The following is an 18,811-nucleotide window of genomic DNA, read 5'->3' as shown; positions in this document are numbered from 1 at the left end:
AACAGGTGAGGGTGGTGGAACAATGAGTCGCGAAGACTTTATTGACATGATAGCGGTCGACATTTTAAATAAACTGCCGCCCGAGTACGAGATATGGCGAGTGAGGAAACAGTTCGAGATGAGTATCACCCCTTCGGCCGTCGTCCTCTTACAGGAACTAGAGAGGTGAGAGAATCTGATCAACACAGAGACTTAAAGGACTTTCTAACACTGAAGACATTTTTTTCTTTTCCGGTTTCAGATTTAACCGTCTAATAAGTAAAATGCGTGGCACTCTATCGCTCCTACGCAAAGCTTTAGCTGGAGAGATTGGTATGGATGCTGTTCTGGACAACGTGTCATACAGTCTGTTCAACGGACAACTTCCCAACGTGTGGCGCAGCCTAGCTCCTGCCACATGTAAGGGTCTCGGCGGTTGGATAGACCACTTTATGTCCCGGACGAAGCAGTATACGGACTGGGTGAGGTTTTGTGATTTATGTTTTGTTACAAAACACATTACATGAACTAGAAAAATCAATAAGTACATTTTAATTATTATCGAAATTCGTATTTTGTTTTTGTACTATTTGTTTGACATCCGGTCTTTAAACTATTACAAAATTGAATGTAAAATATTTTTACCAAATTTCATTTATGTTCTAATTCCAATGTACAAGATGTGCAATTGTTATAATAGGCAACAATGGAGGAGCCTGTGGTAATCTGGCTCTCCGGGCTGCACATCCCCGAGTCATATCTGATCGCGCAAGTGCAGATGGCGTGTCGCCTCTACACTTGGCCACTGGATCGCTCTACGCAGTTTACGCGTGTCACTAAGTATATTTCACCCGATGACATCGAAGAGCGACCCGTCACGGTAAGTCATATCTACTTACAACCCTGGCCCAATTTGAAACAATTGGGAGATGCCGGAATGCGATTTAAAGCTGCTTGCTTACATACATTACATACTTAGAACCGTCCAAAACAATAAATGAGTAATCGTTGAAATGTATTTTAGGGCTGCTATGTACGTGGTCTATACTTAGAGGGGGCACGCTGGGATGTGGAAGATGGCTGCCTTCGTCGCTCTAACCCCAAAGTGTTGGTTACCGAACTACCTATCATGTACATCATACCCATTGAGTTCCATAAACTTAAACTGCAGGTACTTTTGCACTTTTATTTTCAGTATATGGGTCATTATAAGTTAAGAGCTAATAAGTAATATGTTGTACGAAGTGACTGCATGACATTATTTTTATATGCCGCTTGCTGCTAGCTTCACGTTAACATCTTATGCACTCAAGGTCACAACTTCCACAAACTAGCAAAACGAAACTGATTTTTAAACGAAAACAAAAAGCCAAGGGACGAGACACGAAACACGGAGGACAAATTTCGGCGTTGATATTATTTATGAAAAATTGGAATATAAGTAATTTTACTTATAAGACACTGTAACTAAGTTATTTTTCTGTATAAAATTAACGATGATAAAGTAATAATTATTGAATTTTAATACATTCATAATAACTGGTTTACAAATAAAGTCGGTTTGGGGACAGACCAGGGGAGAGACTTTTTTCTTATATTATAACTTCTTGTGACTAAACTACGTACATTTCTGTTATAAATTTAAGTGAGCATGAAGAAAGCATTTAAATAAATAAATAGGTTAATTGGGAAGTTAGTATAAAAAAAAACTATTTTTTTGTCCTGGCCATGGAAAGTACCTCTTAACTTATAATGACCCATATAAGACTTAAAGTAATAAGGTGTACGGGAATTATAGGTCGGTTATCGAAAGCTGGCGCGTTCACAGTACTCACACTAATGCAATTTCACTATACAGTATGTTTAAAAATATTACTTTTTTGCCAAGCTATACATTTTAGTCTACTCTGGTTTTAGTAAGGTTGGGTGGGTTGTAAATAAATAAAAATGTGTCAAATACATATAAATATTATGTGCATACGAGGGTGGATCCAAAAGTTCTAAGCCCGACCAAGAACGTATAAGAGTAGTTTGTGTAAATAATTTTTTCATTTTTCGACATAAGCTCCATCTAGCTCAACACACTTCACTTTTACTTCACTAACTATTCTTTCAATACTCCTCTAAGAAACCCCAGTCGCATCTGATGTCAAATTAAATATAACATTTTTTCATTAAACTGTTTTTATTAAGATGCTAAAAATAATTAAAAACATTGTGCACCATTACACGAGATTGCCCTGGTAATGTTTGAAAAAAGATCAACATGTATAAAATAATAATAATATAATACAGTAAAGATCAACATAAACAGTAGCAAAAGAAAAACAATAACTGTCTCTTTTATACTCATAAGCTTGACCGAGCGCGAGAGAGACGGACAGTCTTTTCGTGATGTATTTGTGATTGTAATTCAGTTTGACATCACGTCTCGCGCTTATTCACAGACACTACACAAGCACAAAGTGTAAATGTGTTGAAGCCGCCAGCTTTAGATAACATACCTACCTATACACGCGTTTTAATAGTATATTGCTTTTTGTCCATAATCTGTTTGTCTTTTAGCAATAATAACTTTTATTTAAAGATATAAGTTAGAATAAATATCCTTTGTAATAAATCCTTACTACTTTAGAACACTCTTCGCACACCAGTGTACACTACATCTCAGAGGCGTAATGCAATGGGTGTGGGGCTAGTGTTTGAAGCTGACTTATGGACTGCGGAGCATTACAGCCATTGGGTGCTTCAAGGTGTCTGTCTAATTATGAATACTGACTAATATTCTAGTATTAATTGATTATTTAAATAAGATTTTTTTGTTTTCATCTAGTTAATATAAATGTACATGTTATTTACATGTACTTTACATCGACAGATCTTAATTTTATGATTTGTTTACTTAAAAAATTGTTTATTTGTGTCACAGAATTAAGAGATAAGTTTAATTTACTTTAAATAAATACTACAGAATGTAAGAACAATTGTTTTATTTAAAATACTTTTCATCAGACATTAGCACATTCAGCTCTTGTTTGGGGTAAACATAAATTGTAGAATGATGATGACAAGAAATCTTTAAGTGGTTGCCATTTCACCCATCCTTTATTCTGCAAGAAATTGTTTGTCTGCTCTTTACCAACATAATGTGGATCCTGAAAGCATATTGTTTACATTATCAGTTGAATGATAAAAATAAACAATATTTTTTAAATTCACATATGTAACGTAAATGATGCAAAATAATAACTTGTGTTTACTTACTACAATTAACAAGCTGGATTTAGCACCATTTACATGAATCCCCATAATGCCTTTAGAGGAACAATCCACATCACCACCCATCATCACCGGGGAACCAAACCGAATAAAATGATCTTTAAGTACCTCCACTATACTTTCTAAAGATTCCTTTTTATTCACATGAATTATTTTACATGGAATGTCATATAGTCTGTCTATTACTAAACATACCTTGAAAATAATGTTCAAGTTGTACAATATTATAAAATACACTATTTATTGACTTTATTTCCAATATTGTTCTAATGATATTATCTAAATTATTAATTCTTGTATTAGAGATAGATTAGATTGGGCAGTAGAGCTGCCCTTGACTCTGGTTCAAACTGGTAATTTAATTCTCTAAGATATTTGGTTTAGTCTGTTTGATAAATAATGTGTAAGAAACTTTACTTTTGAACCATACCTCAAAACTGCCAATCCATTGTTTAGAATTTAAAAATGATCTTGGCTTGTCTTCTAAATCAACTAAGATCGTCTGTATCTCTGGAACTGATGGTACTGCACATTTTTTCTCAATATTGTGGTTCATCCACGAACATATTGTTTGCAATGTCCGATAACCGCAACCCCATCCCTGAAAGTGGAAAAGACGTAAGGTTAGAAATAAATGAGATTACATATTATAATTCTTACAAATTCTAAGTACCCTATCATCAAATCCGTCGCATAAATAGTGATAATATTCATAGTCTCCATTTATTAGATAACAATTTTTAGTAAATACTGGCGATTCCTCTATATGGACGTTTAATGTCAAATGTGTTGACATTTTGAACAAATAATTGTTTGTCTTCGTTAATATAGGTGATATAGGGTAACATTGAGACGACACTTGGGTATGGGTAGGTATATACGTTAAATATCAAGCTTGACGTCAAAGTAACAGAAATACATCTCTAGTCTCTACTATCAAAGTCGATAAAAAATAGAGATTGTCTATCTCGCATTATTATTATATTATAATAAAACTAGCTGACCCGGCAAACGTTGTTTTGCCATGTATATTATTTCTAGGAAATATTTTTTTAGTTCAATAAAAATATGTATCTATCTACAATAATAAAAAGTGTGCGTGTACTTATGTACGCGCGTAAGAAGTTATACTTCTTTGGCATTATTAAAAATAGATTTTGATTGCATGTAAATAATTAATTACAATTAAATAATCAAAGACTGGAAAAGGAGTCATTATAGTCAATAAAGTTCAATTTACATTTGAAAAATTAAATAAATAAAATATATTTATTATTATTCTCTTACATTAAGTGTATCATAAATTCTATTATTATTCGAATGTTGTTTTTAAATTATGTCCAATGCCGTAGCATCTTCCGTGGGCAACTTCATTCTGTTAATTTTGTGTCACGGTGCGCGCGCATCGTAAAATTTCACTCTCATCAATTTTTCATAACGCGCCTAAAGAAGTATAACTTCAAAAAATAGGGGTTAATCGTAGAAGGATGACAATTACGGGTTGTATGTACTTTTGTTTTTATTTTTTTATGCTGTATCATAAAAAAATAAAAACAAAAGTTTTTGTCTAAGAAATAAAAATAAACTTTTTGGGGTGGACACCCCTTGGCCCTTATCACTTAGGGGTTTGAAATACTATAGATAGTAGCCGATTCTCAGACTTACTGAATATGCATTAAAAAATTCATAAGAATCGATCGAGCCGTTTCGGGGGAGTATGGGAACGAATATTGTCGACACGAGAATTTTATATCGAGAGAAATAAAAATTTATGGAAGTGAAACAACAAAAAAAAATTTTGTGGAGTCTATTTTTATGATACATAGATCATTAGTTGCAGTTTAATGTTGTGGATGCTTTGTAATGGAGAAAATGTATGTTTTTCATTTGCATTATGCAGATTAAGAAGTACGCCAATTTGCGCCCTCAAAAAGGGAGCATCAGCTCGACTCGGTTAGAGCAAACATAATATTGCTCTAGCAACTCCGATACGTGGCAAATTTTCACTATTTTCCTAATTAATTAGATTCCAATTTTTACGACTTGCTGTAAATTAGAATTGAGTCTTTATAATTTTATTGAAAAGTTTAAATGACAGAGTTGAATCAAAATACCACCATATTATCTTTTATAAGGTTCAATCAACCCTTTCTTCGACTCACTCGAGCTAAAGTGCGAATAGTATCTTTTCAAAACCAAAATATTAATATTATTGGTTTTCGAAAGTATAATATATAAACCATCGCGAATTATGCTATAATTAATACGAGATATTTATATTGCAACTACCTAATTAATTATTGTACAAAAAACAAGTGTTACAATAATTTAAACTTTATTTATAAATACTTGTTTATTAATTCCGAGCGATATGCCATACTTTACTATATCTAACGAATAACACCTATCTATACTAGGTCTTAACTAACTTTTAGTATTAAAAGTTGATTCTAGATGCGATCTAGATGCGTTTAACAATGTAATATGGATCCCTGACTAATGATGGACGCTCTAGCGCCGAGCCGAACGATAATTTATTCAATGCAAATATTCATAAAGTGGACAGATATATTCACTAGTTTCTAGTTTATTTTTAAAGATTGACCTTGATCTTTTCGATAATCTTTAGTCATTGTACGTAATAATAAGAAATAATTTGGTAAATCGTTCCGTCATTACAAAAGAATCAAACAGCCTTCTAGGGGTCAGTGTTGATTTGACAACGAGGTCCTAAATTTAAATAAATAAAAGGGGGAAATTCGTAATATACGAAAGATCTTGACGATTTTCTATTCACGTTTACAAGGCAGAGGCCTCTATTCCTCAGATATAAAGGGAGCTTCCTCGACCAGTCTAACCGCTAACTGATCGGCCTGAATAAATATTGTATTAGTAATAAAAAGTTCTTTGTATTTATTTTGAACAAAACAATTAGCAGAAGCCGCGTAGGAAAAACCTGCAGTGCTTGGTAATCTACTAATATTTATATTTGATCTTTACGGGGTTATCGCGACCTTTATAAGACGGACGAAACAAAATTCGGCGTTATTCCACTTGTACACTTTATCTCCGATCGTGTTGGGTGCGTTTTACAAAAATGAGATTGGTACGTGTTTTTTAATTTATATTTTTTATAAAGCATTATCCTTATGCTCCTAGCTACTAGGCTAAACTAGGCTTAAACAGTTCAGTTCAATACAATATTGTTAATTTATTAGTCGATACGTTCATAATGTAATTCTATCTATATATCTAGCAATTAAAAACTTGTCCAAATTAGTTATGTAACCGTTAAGGAAGGCGCGTTTAAATTTCCCTAAAGACCAACCAACAATAGCAAAAATAGAATAAAAGTTCGGTTTCGTATCAAATCATTTACAAAATGTAGTCGCCTACACACTAAAATAAAAAACACACGCTTAAGTGTGTAGATATGACGTAATCATTTTTCCGCTAGTCGCCTCTGGTGAAGTCATAGCTCTTCAGACTCCATTGTCAACAAGATAAATGAATCAATTGTTAGGTTTTAATTTTGGATTAACGTTATTGCAATTCTTTTATTATGTCTAACTACTCATAAGTTCTGGCTCGTATGTTTGTTTTACATATTAAACTTTATTTAATAACTTTAGGAGATTTTTCGTAATATTATAAAGAACATTATTCCAGTAGAAAGGAAATGCAGAAGTCAATCTTTTATCAGAGGTGTCTGTTCTAAATAATTTAAACAATCTATAATCTTATCTATGTACAAAAAGTGATAAAGAAAATCACTACATTTTGCCTTTTGATTTTGGAACATCAATTTCTAGTTGTTCTAGAAACTCAATGTCTCAAATAAAATGTTAATATGTTTTATTACAGATAATTGTTTTCACTGTAGCGGCATTGGCCTGCGCTCAAGGTGAGTTATATTCTTGACCACAAATATTGATTTGCCTTGTTAAATATTGGAAGTGAATTCGCCGAAGTGCTAATAGCATTGGCAAATAATATATTTCTAAACTACTTAGAACTTATTGTACTCGTGAAATAAACACTAGATGAAGAAACTAACTGGGTTTTACCCAAACCGCTGTTAATGACCACTTAAAACCGCTTAAAAATAATTTCTGGAATATTCTACTTAAATATGCTTTTATTTGTTTTAATATTGATCTAAATACGTTTCGTTTCAGTTTTCGCAGCGCCTCAGAGTGAGTACTAAGCATTTATTACATTATTTTAAAGTCTATGTTGCATGTTTGTTTTGAATGTACGGCAAACAGCAGAGAAAAATAGATATTCATGGAATATTGGCTGTAATAACGCGAAATGCTTAGCAGGGCGTGGCATTGGGCTGTTGTTTATCTGTTTCTTCTTTAATTAGTATAATATGTAGTAGAATCGCGATCAGTACAAGCATTCGTACGGCTGATTGTTAAGTTTATCGTATTTTCGCCGCAAAATATTCATGAAACGTTCTTCTTTTCAGTTCATGTAGTTGACAATAATTACAATGATCCTTCCCAAGGTATGACAAATCACATTAAAAATAAATTAAAATAATTAAAACAAAATAATAAATTAAATTTAATATTTTTATTGCAGTTCATGTAGTTGACAATAATTACAATGATCCGTCCCAAGGTATGACAAATCACATTAAATATAAATTAAAATAATTAAAACAAAATAATAAATTAAATTTAATATTTTTATTGCAGTTCATGTAGTTGACAATAATTACAATGATCCTTCCCAAGGTATGACAAATCACATTAAAAATAAATTAAAATAATTAAAACAAAATAATAAATTAAATTTAATATTTTTATTGCAGTTCATGTAGTTGACAATAATTACAATGATCCTTCCCAAGGTATGACAAATCACATTAAAAATAAATTAAAATAATTAAAACAAAATAATAAATTAAATTTAATATTTTTATTGCAGTTCATGTAGTTGACAATAATTACAATGATCCTTCCCGAGGTATGACAAATCACATTAAAAATAAATTAAAATAATTAAAACAAAATAATAAATTAAATTTAATATTTTTATTGCAGTTCATGTAGTTGACAATAATTACAATGATCCTTCCCGAGGTATGACAAATCACATTAAAAATAAATTAAAATAATTAAAACAAAATAATAAATTAAATTTAATATTTTTATTGCAGTTCATGTCGTCGACAATAATTATTACAATGATCCAACTCAGGGTACGATATAAGACTTTATATATAAATATATATATTTTAATGCAACATAGTAATATGATGTAAATAATTAAAGAAAATTTCTTGTTTACAGTTCATGTTGTGGACAATAATCCTCACGGTACGAAATACATGTAAAATATACATATTAAATGCACAACTTAAGACAGAAGATTACTTGGTAACTTAGTATCTTATTATTTCAGAAATACTTTTTCCAGGCCAATACAGGCCACGATCAGGTATTTCTTATAATATTACGTTCAAGCTGTGACTAACAGAAAATTGTTTTAAAATAATTCAAAGAATACATTATCGCCATCCCCAATCGTGAGCCTTTTTACATATTTAAGTGCTCAATATCTAATTGTATTTTAAAAATTTATTTATAACACGCGAAAAATTTATACATATATAATCATGTTTTAAGCCCATTTAATAACATTTAATTTTTTATAACAATAAAAGCTCAGTAATATCGAAAATACCAAATTCTAACAAACATCATCGTATACGCTTGGCGAAGCTTTTGGGATGTTGAATGTTCTTTTTGTGGAAAGTGACGCATATTAAGTACATTTCTTTAATCAGATGTTATATTATTAAACTTGTTTTCATTTAATTACAGTTGTAGAAGACTCTGCCTTCTACCGGCCGACGCAAAATGGTAAGTTAACAATCGTACAACTAACTAACTCATATAAAATGGACCATTAGTCTTATTTTGGCAATCTCCATTGTCAGAATAAGACTAATTAGACATATAATAATATATAATAATTAGACAGTTAAGCTTTAGGCTTTGCTCTTTGCTCATATTATAAAATGGCCTGGCGTATCTTTCTATACTATTGACACTTCCTTCATGTTTTCAGGTAACGGCGGTCACAGTAAGTACATATCGGACATCCGTGTATACAAACAAATACATTATTAACAAAGTTCACTCTGCATATAAAGATGAATCCTAAATATTTCCCTGGAGGGTGTTTTTAAGTAAAATAAAAAAGTGCCCAGGAGGTAGTTTTTACTTACTATGAATTTTGTGTTTCCAGTGTAGGAAGCATTATTATAACTAAACGTCATGTTTGCCTCGATATATTTTATTTATTATATCTTGTGGATTATGAACAATAAAGCTAACGTACAAATAGAAAAATATGCTTCTGCTTCTAATTAATTTGCGATTTTTGTTTTAAAATAAGTGTTGTTTGCCATAGTCATTTTGTTTGATGATTTGTTGTTGTTGTTTGACTTAGTTATCAACATGAAACGCATTAATTAAATACTAAAAAGTTTTATCGACGTGATCTTTTTCGTCCGTAATAAAAAGGTTATTTAAATCAGGTATATTCCAACTTATGGATTAGTCTAAATCTCATTAAAATTGGATCAGTACTATTTGAGATTTAAGATAACACGCACCTAGGTAACTATAAATTGTATAATTTTTTAAATTACTTTGTTATGCATTTATATAAATTTGGTCTCACATTAATAGGTATATTTTGTTTGTTTTTGCAGTTGTCGAAGACTCGGCTTTTTACAGACCCACCTATGGAGGTAAGGTTTAAATAGCTATTGTCTTCTAGTTTCATGTCTTGAATCAAAAATATTTCAATAATTAAAAATTAAGATTTCATTTAAGCTTTATACTGTTCTATAAATAACCAATATAGCCATAGTAGCAGCCTAGTAGTTTCGTAAAATGAGAACATAAGAGGCAAATTTCAATAAACTATTTATAAACATTGTTACTGCCCTCAAGAAAGTTAAATAAATATATTAAGAATATTATTTATTTTATTACTAATTATTTCATTTTGTATTCAGGTAATCAACAAAGGCGTAAGTATTACATCTCATGTATTTTGTAAAAGTAATTAGTAGCATAATTGATATAATTGCTCACCATCTAGCTATAATTTTAAACAATTGTATTGAATGTGGCGAGTTTCCCGATCTAATGAAACATCGTAAAGTATTTCCATTATTTAAAGCAGGTAGCATGTCCAACCCCAGTAACTTTAGACCAATTTCCGTACTACCTACTTGTAGTAAAATATTTGAAAAAACTATATTAAATCAACTAGTAAGTCTAATTTTAACGTAAACAAATTATTACATAATAATCAGTTCGTTTTTTTTTATGGATATATAGTTAAGGGTTAGCAGGCGATTTTCCATTGGTTTAGAATGAATAACCTTCTACTTAATGCAAAAAAAAACGAAATGCATTAAATTTTGTGCAAAAAATGCAAGGAAAATGGATACTAGACGAATTATAAATGATGAGGAATTGAATTTGGATGATACAACTGTATTTCTTGGGATCACCATGGATTCCAAACTTCAGTGGTCCCCTCATATTAACGGATTGGCGAAGAGACTTACTGCAGCTTACGCGGTTAAAAAAATTCGCTCACTAACTGATGTCGATACAGCTAGACTTGTTTATTTTAGTTACTTTCATAGCTTAATGACTTATGGCTTCTTATTATGGGGTCATGCTGCTGATGTCGAAACTATTTTCATCCTGCAGAAGAGGGCTATTCGTGCAATCTATAATTTAAAATGTAGGGAATCTCTGAGAGATAAATTCAATGAAATTAATATACCTTTCCCTCGCAATATATTTATGAAAATATTATGTATGTATACAAAAATAGTGATAAGTTTACTAAAATAGAACATACGCACAATGTTAATACACGGAACAAACGCAGGCTGCAATTTCCCCGTACAAGACTATCTAAAGTTAGTAATTCTTTTTTGGGAAAAGGGATACTCTTCTTTAATAAAATCCCAGAGGCTCTTTTATCTCTGCCTTTTTTATAAATTTAAGAAATGTATTAAAGACAACCTGTATAAAAAGGCTTACTATAAAGTTAATGATTATCTAGTTGATATAAACGCCTGGGACTAGTGCTAGACAGGCTACTTCTAATTAATTTGCGATATTTGTTTTAAAATAAGTGTTTTGACATTGTCATTTTGTATGATGATTTGCTATTTTATAGAGATAGTTTTTTCTCGGCCTACACCCTCTGTCTTCCTGCCGATGAGTAGGGATGTCAACCGATTCAAATTTAATGACGTGGAATAGGTGATACCTGATCTTATATGCCATAATAAACATATTTAAATTTTATGAGTTCATAAAAATAAATGTATCATTAAAACCGTAATTTCGGATAAGAGTTAAATAATTATTTTGTTTTGTTTTAGCCATCGACCCTGGATTCTACCGGCCCGGAAACCCAAGTAAGTGAATTCTTCTTTACGATAAATATATAATTCTATGTTTTAACTAAACTGATTAATTGTATCTTTCGTGTAATTATGTCGAAGCTTTGATGAAGTTATTAAAAATTCAAAATTCAAAAATCATTTATTCACGTAGGTAACACAATGTACACTTGTGATTCGTCATTAAAGAAATATATATTAATGCTTCTAATTTTACATTTACTGCCGGTTCTCAAATCAAGGGCGTAGAACAGAAGAGAAGAACTGGCAATAAACTCTCCGCCACTCTTTTTAATCGCCATGTTTTTTTTTTTTACACAACATACGACACTACCGACATAAAACTTATGTCGGTAGTGCTCGTTAAATTATTACAATAGATTGTCAGTGAAATCTTTTTTTTTAATTTAGGAACAAATTATATTTGAATTGAAAATATTTCCATAATTTAAATAGAATGATGTGCATAGAATACTTTATAATTTAATTAATCTTTCTTGTTGCAGATAACTATGAACCCATCAGTAAGTACATTGTGTCTACCAACTGAAATTTCAGTTACTTTGAATTATTTACACTGGACGTTACCAAACCTCGGAACTGATTTTCCTAAAGTGTACACAAGCTAATTGTATTAATAATTTCAGGCAACGGCCCTGCCTTTGTTGAAGATGGAAGAAAACACTGTAAGTACAAACCTAATAACCACAGAGTCCATTTTAGTCCAAATTAATAGTAGTAACGAGGATTAGATCAATAACCTTTTATCTTCTAAAACATTTTGAAAACTCGAAAATACACGCTATTGCAGGAGTAGATACGTTAAGCCTAGAAGAACATTTCTGAGTTAACTTTTTACATTGTTGTACATATTAGGTAGACCTTTTTATTTAAGATTGTTTTCAAATATGATATTTTTTTTCAATTTGCTGCAGATGACAACCCCAACCTACGCGGTGGAAAATGAAGAAAACCTCTTCGGGAGATCTATTCACGTACGAAGGCCGGATTAGTTATTTAAGTCTGTTTTATGTAATTAATTGGTTGTTAGAATAGGTATAATACCTATTTAAGCAGTAACACCTTTAGACAAATATTTTACTCTCCTTCCTTTTTTTCCTTAATAAACTATCAGATTGTGAAACCTACATAACTAGTTTTATTTAAAACCTTCGACAAGAATGCACTTATATACTTATAAGTACTTAACAATGGTTGGTCAATCAAATCGTACATGTCTAACAATAATTATAAAAGGAAGACATTTCTGCAGTTACAATAATTTCATTTTCATAGAATTAGCTAAGTCTATTAATTGTTTAATTATTTCCAATTGTCGTGTGAACCTTGTTTTATTGTCTTTGGAATGTAATTGACTTTAGATATTGAAAGAAAAAAATTGACCTATAAAACTGCCCTGAATGTAGATGTCGACGTTAATAGGAACATAACGTAACTAGGATCGAGATGTCCCAAGCCCTGGTGAGTTAAAGAAGTTGTCTAGTACTACTAGTATAATACTAGATTTATTTCTATTAATTGCTAAATGTCATAAAAGCTCTTTCTTAGACCTCATGTTGACCGTCTGTGTGTCAACACAGATGACATAGTTCCAAGTCTTCGTTTAAACGCTCTGGTGAGGCTGGCTCGCGTCAATAGCTTTAAGCCACAGCCAGCATCGGAACACCGGGCGTTGAGATACCGAATGACGTTCAGTTGGCGCTCATATTTGAAAGGGAAAGCTAAATTAGCCTTATGAAGCTTGGTGTGCTCAGCAAGGCGAGACTACTTTACTCCGGGCCACCGTTTGCAACTTTATAAAGCGCAAGCTCAGCCATACGTGAAGTACAGTTCTCACACATTTCTCTGGGCTAGTACAGCTCCCCGGTACCAGCTCCTTTCACTTTACCCTATTCAATATAGATTCAAATCGACGACGACCAATTTCTTTCCGAGTGGCTTGATCTTTTGACGTTGCGTAGAGATGTGGGGTCTCTCTGCATCTTCTACCGCATTTACCACGAACAGTGGTCGCACATCACAGTCGGACGTCGAAGCAAAATACGAAATTGCACCCGAATCACCTCGACGTCCGTCGTTCTACAACTGAGGGTTTTTAAGGCATTTTTTGCCATAATAATCTACTATCGCTATGTGGAACCACTTGCCCACTGAAGTATTTCCCGGCCTATTCGACTCAGGGTCCTTCAAGAAAAGAGCGTACCAATTCTTAAAAAGCCGCAACGTACTTGCGAGCCCTTTGGCAATGTGAGTGTCTAGGGCAGTGGACAAAAAATAATTATTTTCACTATGCGTTGCAATATATTACTAGTTCTAATCGAATATAATTTTAACAGATCTTCGTCTGCACCGTAATGGTGCTATCAGCCGCATTGGCCGAGGAAAACTCCAAAGACCAGAACCGCGGCATGAATCCTAATCATAATGGAAACCCGATCCATAACTTGAACCCAAACAACATGAATCCTCCTGCCATGGATTTCAACAACATGTTCCCAAATATGGATGTTAATATCATGAACCCAAACCTGAAGCCTCACGGTGAAATGCCAAAGCAACAGCAACACAACCATAACGCTACAAAAATGTCAGACACTCCCAAAGTGCCTGACATGCAGAAGATGTCAGACACGAAAACACCCGAAAAACCAGAAAACCCCGCCAATGGAAAGAATTAGAAATATTTTTACTTTATTGTGCAATTTAAAATCCATGTAAAAACTAAATTAAAGACGTAGAATGCAGTGTCGTCTTACGATAGAGTTTTATATTTAATTTAAACAAATAAATGTACCGCAATATCTTACCAGTCGTTCATTTTCTTGAATAGGTCCAGTGTGAGCACATGCTTGGTCTTGTGCCATTTTCTCTCGAGAATGGGATGAATTAATAGACTGTTTGATAATGATTTATATATTTAGTGAAAATTACAAAACATGATTATCTAAATTGATGATTGGTGCTAGAAGCATTATCGTCAAGATAGACAAATAGCAAACAACTTCCTAGAAATTATTCAAATTTTAAAACGTTAATATCCCATCTCTTGGTATCCCTTACGGTGATTGTAGTCTTGTCCATTCCCAAATCCTTGATAAACGGCCGGTCCGGTGCCTTGGCTACCTTGGCCGTTGGCTAGTCCGCTGAATTCAGTTCCTGGCACGGAACGGCCTTGGTTGTATTGGGGTAGCCCTGCCGAAAATTGTAAATTCTAATTGTAATCACTCTGTGTATACATTAATTCTTTCTCATTAGAGTAGGTATCATATTTCATACTCACCATAAGTTAATCCAATAAGCAAAAACGCAAAAAAGAGCTGTAAAGAAATTTTCGATACTTATTATATTAATATTAAAATATTTAACAAAGAGATTAATACTTAACAAAATTCAATTACTTTTAAAAACATTTTCTACTCGCGCAGTGCCTCTTGTCGAATTCCTCGAACTGTGATCGAGTAATATTATCTTGAGTCGTTAATTATCGGTACATAATAAATACCTAAAGATATTTAAAAGTGGTGAGTCTGTTTGTAGAAATTGTGTAGTTGCAAAAACACAATCATTGCACCAGTAAAAAAACGGTTATATTGATATTGACATAGTGATAAAATTCTATGATGATTTGATATTTATTTATTTTGATTATAGATTATTATTGCTATGATTATAATAATGATGATAATATAAAAACTTTTAATTCACGTGATAATTGTCGCGCGGGCATCTTATTTTACATAGTATTATGTTTGCCATGTAGGTCACATTTATATGATAACCGTTAAACTTTGAAGATAACAGCAGATAACCTCATCATAACAAGAATCATACTACTTCACTCTTAACACTTTTATTACTTATTTACCTAAACTTTTTCATGGATAGATCTTGATATATATTATGATTCATATAGGTTTGACTAACATTACTTGAAAATTTCGACGTTTTATAGAAGTTACTATTTAAATAGTAGGCACATTGGGTTGAATATATATAATATTTATACTTTTATAATTAACCTGTTTCCGGCTCGGCTTCGCTCCATTAACTATTATAAATACGCCCATATATAGGAAAGTCATATTTCCATTTGCATATGAAATAAAGAAACCGCTAAATACGTAACAATTACGATTTCTAAACCCGGATATCCCCCAACTCATCAAGGGCGCGTAAATTTTCCATTTAATGTAACGAAATCAAGTATTTGCAAGAAAACTAGGTACAGTATCTATAAATAAATAAATATAAATATTTTTGTTGCATACTTTAATTCGCTGGTTACCACTGAGGTACACCCTCGATGTACCTTTGTACATGTCCCTGCATATAATAAAGAAGGAAGCGCATGTTGCCGTTGCTTTCGAAGGAGTCGCTGTTTTAGAAAACATAACAAATTAATCTATAGACAATAAATGCAAATGAATAATTAAGCTTTTTGTTAATACAAAAAGCTTAATTGATACTGGCGAATTAAGTCCCAATGACATCAATATTATACATCGTAATCCAATGGATTAAACAATTTACGATTTCTTTAATGTCTCTTAGAAAATATCTAAATGTCTAAAATCAAATAAATAAAATCGTTGTGAGTCGTTAGTTCCTTTATTAAATACAACAGAAACAATATTTATTCGGAATTCGATGCAATTTATTAAGATTATATTTACACAATAGTTCCTATTTTTAATCTGCCGCTCACCATTTCTGTATTAAAGATTGGCGAAATGGATGTAGAAATTTCTATGTATGACTTCGGTTTCGTTTAGTGTCCGTAGCCGTATCCGTAGCTTTGTCCGTAGCCATGTCCGTAACCTTGTCCGTATCCGAGGCCACCGTAGGCCGGGGCCGCCACCGCCACTGGGGCTGCAGCCACGACTGCGGCACCACCGAGGCCGGCGTAACCGGCGCCGAGACCTCCGCCGAGCAAGAGGCCGTCTTGTCTCGCTACGTTGTCAGCGACCGCGCTCGCTTGGTTGGCAGTGCTCAACACGGCTGCGGCCTGAGCTCTGGCTGCGTTGGCGATGCGAGCCGCTTCCAAGGCACGGGTGTTAGCTATTGCGACGGCTTGGACGCGGGCTGCGTTAGCGACGCGTTCGGCTTCCACAGCACGGGAGAGCTCCCAGGCGCTGGCGGCGGCGGCGCGTCTCGCCGCCTCCGCGGCTCTCGCGTTCTCTAGGGCGGCGGCCTGGGCTCTTTGTACGTTGGCGATACGGGTGGCGTCCAAAGCCTGAGCGTTCTGAATGGCATTGGCTTGTCCGGCTCTTGCGGCTACTTCTGTGACACGTGCGCTCTGGATACCGGCGGCGGCAGCGTTTCCGATCTGAGCCGCTTGGACGGCTTGAGCGTTTTGGATGGCGCTGAGTTGAGCTGCACCTGCTGCACCGGCGTTGTTAAGGGGGGCAGACGATCCCGGGCCTAGGAGTCCCGCTCCCACGAGACCCGCTCCACCGAGACCTGCTCCTGCAAGAGCAACTCCACCGAGACCTGCTCCGGCAAGTCCAGCACCACCTAGACCGTGTCCAAAGCCGATTCCGCCGTGGATAGGTGCAGGTAAGATAACAGGGGAGAGGTATCCGGTTTGTGCGCCTTTGGAGTCCGCAGCGGGCTTGCCTTTTGTCACAGCTGAAAACCATAGAATATTTTTAATCTGAGTTAAACATGCCCTTACCATTCTGTCAATAAACAATTTGTATCTTACTTTCTCCAAGTACTTCATACGCCACAGCGAAGACAAAGAGAATCTAGAAGAGAATTATGTTTTAGTTTCATGTTGTAATCTCACAATTTCAAAAACACTTAATTTGATTCTTACCGTAAGTCGAGACATGGTTTGTTTCTTTGTTGCTGCGACTCAATAGATCGATTGGGATATACAACGATAATGATGCCTTCCAAAAAGTAACCTGCACTTTTATACTGCACCGAAAATTATTTACATGAAATTAACAATTCTAAATAGACGGCCGATGCCGCCCTATTTGAATAACATTATTTGTTCACGTAAAAACCGATTGAAGACCGGTATGCAGGAGCAACCGCTACGGTCCACTGCCCTTAGACTTCGCGCAATTGCAATTATGCGAAATAGGGTCTAAACGCAATCGTATAAATATTAAAATGGCATAGCTTTCCTTATATGGTAATGGACGAATGATGTTCGTGAAATCTCTGCCCATCGGTAAGACCCTTTAGATGAAGACAACCGGAAAGGTTTCTATTAACATTATAACTTTATTTGCAATCATGTAACAGTTTTGAAAATGCTAATAAGGCGTGATCTAGAATAAATACTGTAATTATGTTGAAAGAAAAGAAGAAAGACAAGGATAGATAGGATCTATTGTTAAAGTGTAAAAATTTTATATGACCTATAATAGATTTTAATTTAATTTTCTTTGGCCTAAGTAACAGTGTAAAACTCCTTATTATTATTCCTTATTATACGAGTATATCCTACATTTTAAATGATTTGTTTGTGCTTATGATCTTATTTTTTCTTCTGAAACTAAACTACAACTCTAGGAGAGTTGCACACTCAAATTTACTGCTTCAAGTACAACTTCTGTCAGAACATATAGTGCTCCAATTAAATAGTCCGTTCGAATTGGGTTAGTTTGGGCTAAAGCCTGCTGCAGCTGCTGATTAAATGACAATTATCCTGATTATAAGAACCTTTTTATATTTCTAACTAACGAATTTTAACGGTTTCGATATCATTACATCAGATTGTTTAGTACGAGTTATCTTTGTCAAAGATCATCCTTGACCCACCCCAGGACTATTTCCCAGTGTTACGAAAGGTCTGTCTGTCTGGAGATCCTCTTTTTCTTCTTTGACGACGTAGCTAAGTTTGACTCATGGAGCGAAGAGGTCAGGATAAACTAATTCGTCACTACCGATACGGAAACATTATACTTCCGTCCACTCTAGGCCTCAGAACCTACCATCATACTATGTTATATGTGACGTGATGTATGGTCACGATCGCTGCTTCAGTATCAAAATGTAATAATAAAATAATCTTATATACGGAACCTAACATGGCGAAACAAATATGGCGTCAAGCTC

General features: G+C 33.8%; 4 protein-coding genes across 14 annotated transcripts; 2 read left to right on the top strand and 2 right to left on the bottom strand.

Annotated features, from left to right (window-relative positions):
* Window positions 1–2,952: 2,952 nt before the first annotated feature.
* On the bottom strand, window positions 2,953–4,120 carry LOC125060050 (ufm1-specific protease 1). Its single transcript, XM_047664812.1, has 4 exons — window positions 3,932–4,120; window positions 3,689–3,859; window positions 3,244–3,453; window positions 2,953–3,134 (listed from the first exon to the last, which is right to left on the bottom strand). The coding sequence occupies exons 1-4, from the start codon at window positions 4,052–4,054 to the stop codon at window positions 2,988–2,990; spliced, it is 651 nt and encodes a 216-aa protein (XP_047520768.1). The 5' UTR covers window positions 4,055–4,120; the 3' UTR covers window positions 2,953–2,987.
* Window positions 4,121–6,264: 2,144 nt separating this feature from the next.
* LOC125062439 (GATA zinc finger domain-containing protein 14-like) lies at window positions 6,265–12,864 on the top strand. Of its 11 annotated transcripts, XM_047668377.1 has the most exons (19): window positions 6,276–6,364; window positions 7,123–7,162; window positions 7,437–7,454; window positions 7,733–7,771; window positions 7,849–7,887; window positions 7,965–8,003; window positions 8,081–8,119; window positions 8,197–8,235; window positions 8,313–8,351; window positions 8,429–8,470; window positions 8,562–8,588; window positions 9,096–9,134; window positions 9,343–9,357; window positions 9,992–10,030; window positions 10,301–10,315; window positions 11,696–11,731; window positions 12,223–12,240; window positions 12,364–12,402; window positions 12,652–12,864. In XM_047668377.1, exons 1-19 carry the CDS (start codon window positions 6,356–6,358, stop codon window positions 12,681–12,683), a joined length of 603 nt encoding a protein of 200 aa, XP_047524333.1. In that variant the 5' UTR covers window positions 6,276–6,355; the 3' UTR covers window positions 12,684–12,864. The 11 variants fall into 11 exon arrangements, with proteins under 11 accessions (XP_047524358.1, XP_047524350.1, XP_047524341.1 ...); XM_047668394.1 differs by lacking the exon at window positions 10,301–10,315 and having other exon boundaries at window positions 6,266–6,364; XM_047668385.1 differs by lacking the exon at window positions 9,343–9,357 and having other exon boundaries at window positions 6,270–6,364.
* A 200-nt stretch (window positions 12,865–13,064) lies between these two features.
* On the top strand, window positions 13,065–14,543 carry LOC125062509 (sporozoite surface protein 2-like). The gene is made up of 2 exons (XM_047668496.1): window positions 13,065–13,198; window positions 14,074–14,543. Exons 1-2 carry the CDS (start codon window positions 13,184–13,186, stop codon window positions 14,413–14,415), a joined length of 357 nt encoding a protein of 118 aa, XP_047524452.1. The 5' UTR covers window positions 13,065–13,183; the 3' UTR covers window positions 14,416–14,543.
* A 91-nt stretch (window positions 14,544–14,634) lies between these two features.
* Window positions 14,635–17,708, bottom strand: LOC125062434 (glycine, alanine and asparagine-rich protein-like). The gene is made up of 5 exons (XM_047668364.1): window positions 17,556–17,708; window positions 17,442–17,484; window positions 16,006–17,365; window positions 15,018–15,054; window positions 14,635–14,929 (listed from the first exon to the last, which is right to left on the bottom strand). The coding sequence occupies exons 1-3, from the start codon at window positions 17,568–17,570 to the stop codon at window positions 16,506–16,508; spliced, it is 918 nt and encodes a 305-aa protein (XP_047524320.1). The 5' UTR covers window positions 17,571–17,708; the 3' UTR covers window positions 14,635–14,929; window positions 15,018–15,054; window positions 16,006–16,505.
* Window positions 17,709–18,811: the final 1,103 nt, after the last annotated feature.

This window comes from Pieris napi, chromosome 2 (assembly GCF_905475465.1).
Source record: "Pieris napi chromosome 2, ilPieNapi1.2, whole genome shotgun sequence".
NCBI lineage: Eukaryota > Metazoa > Arthropoda > Insecta > Lepidoptera > Pieridae > Pieris > Pieris napi.
This window is presented reverse-complemented; position numbering and strand designations above follow the sequence as displayed.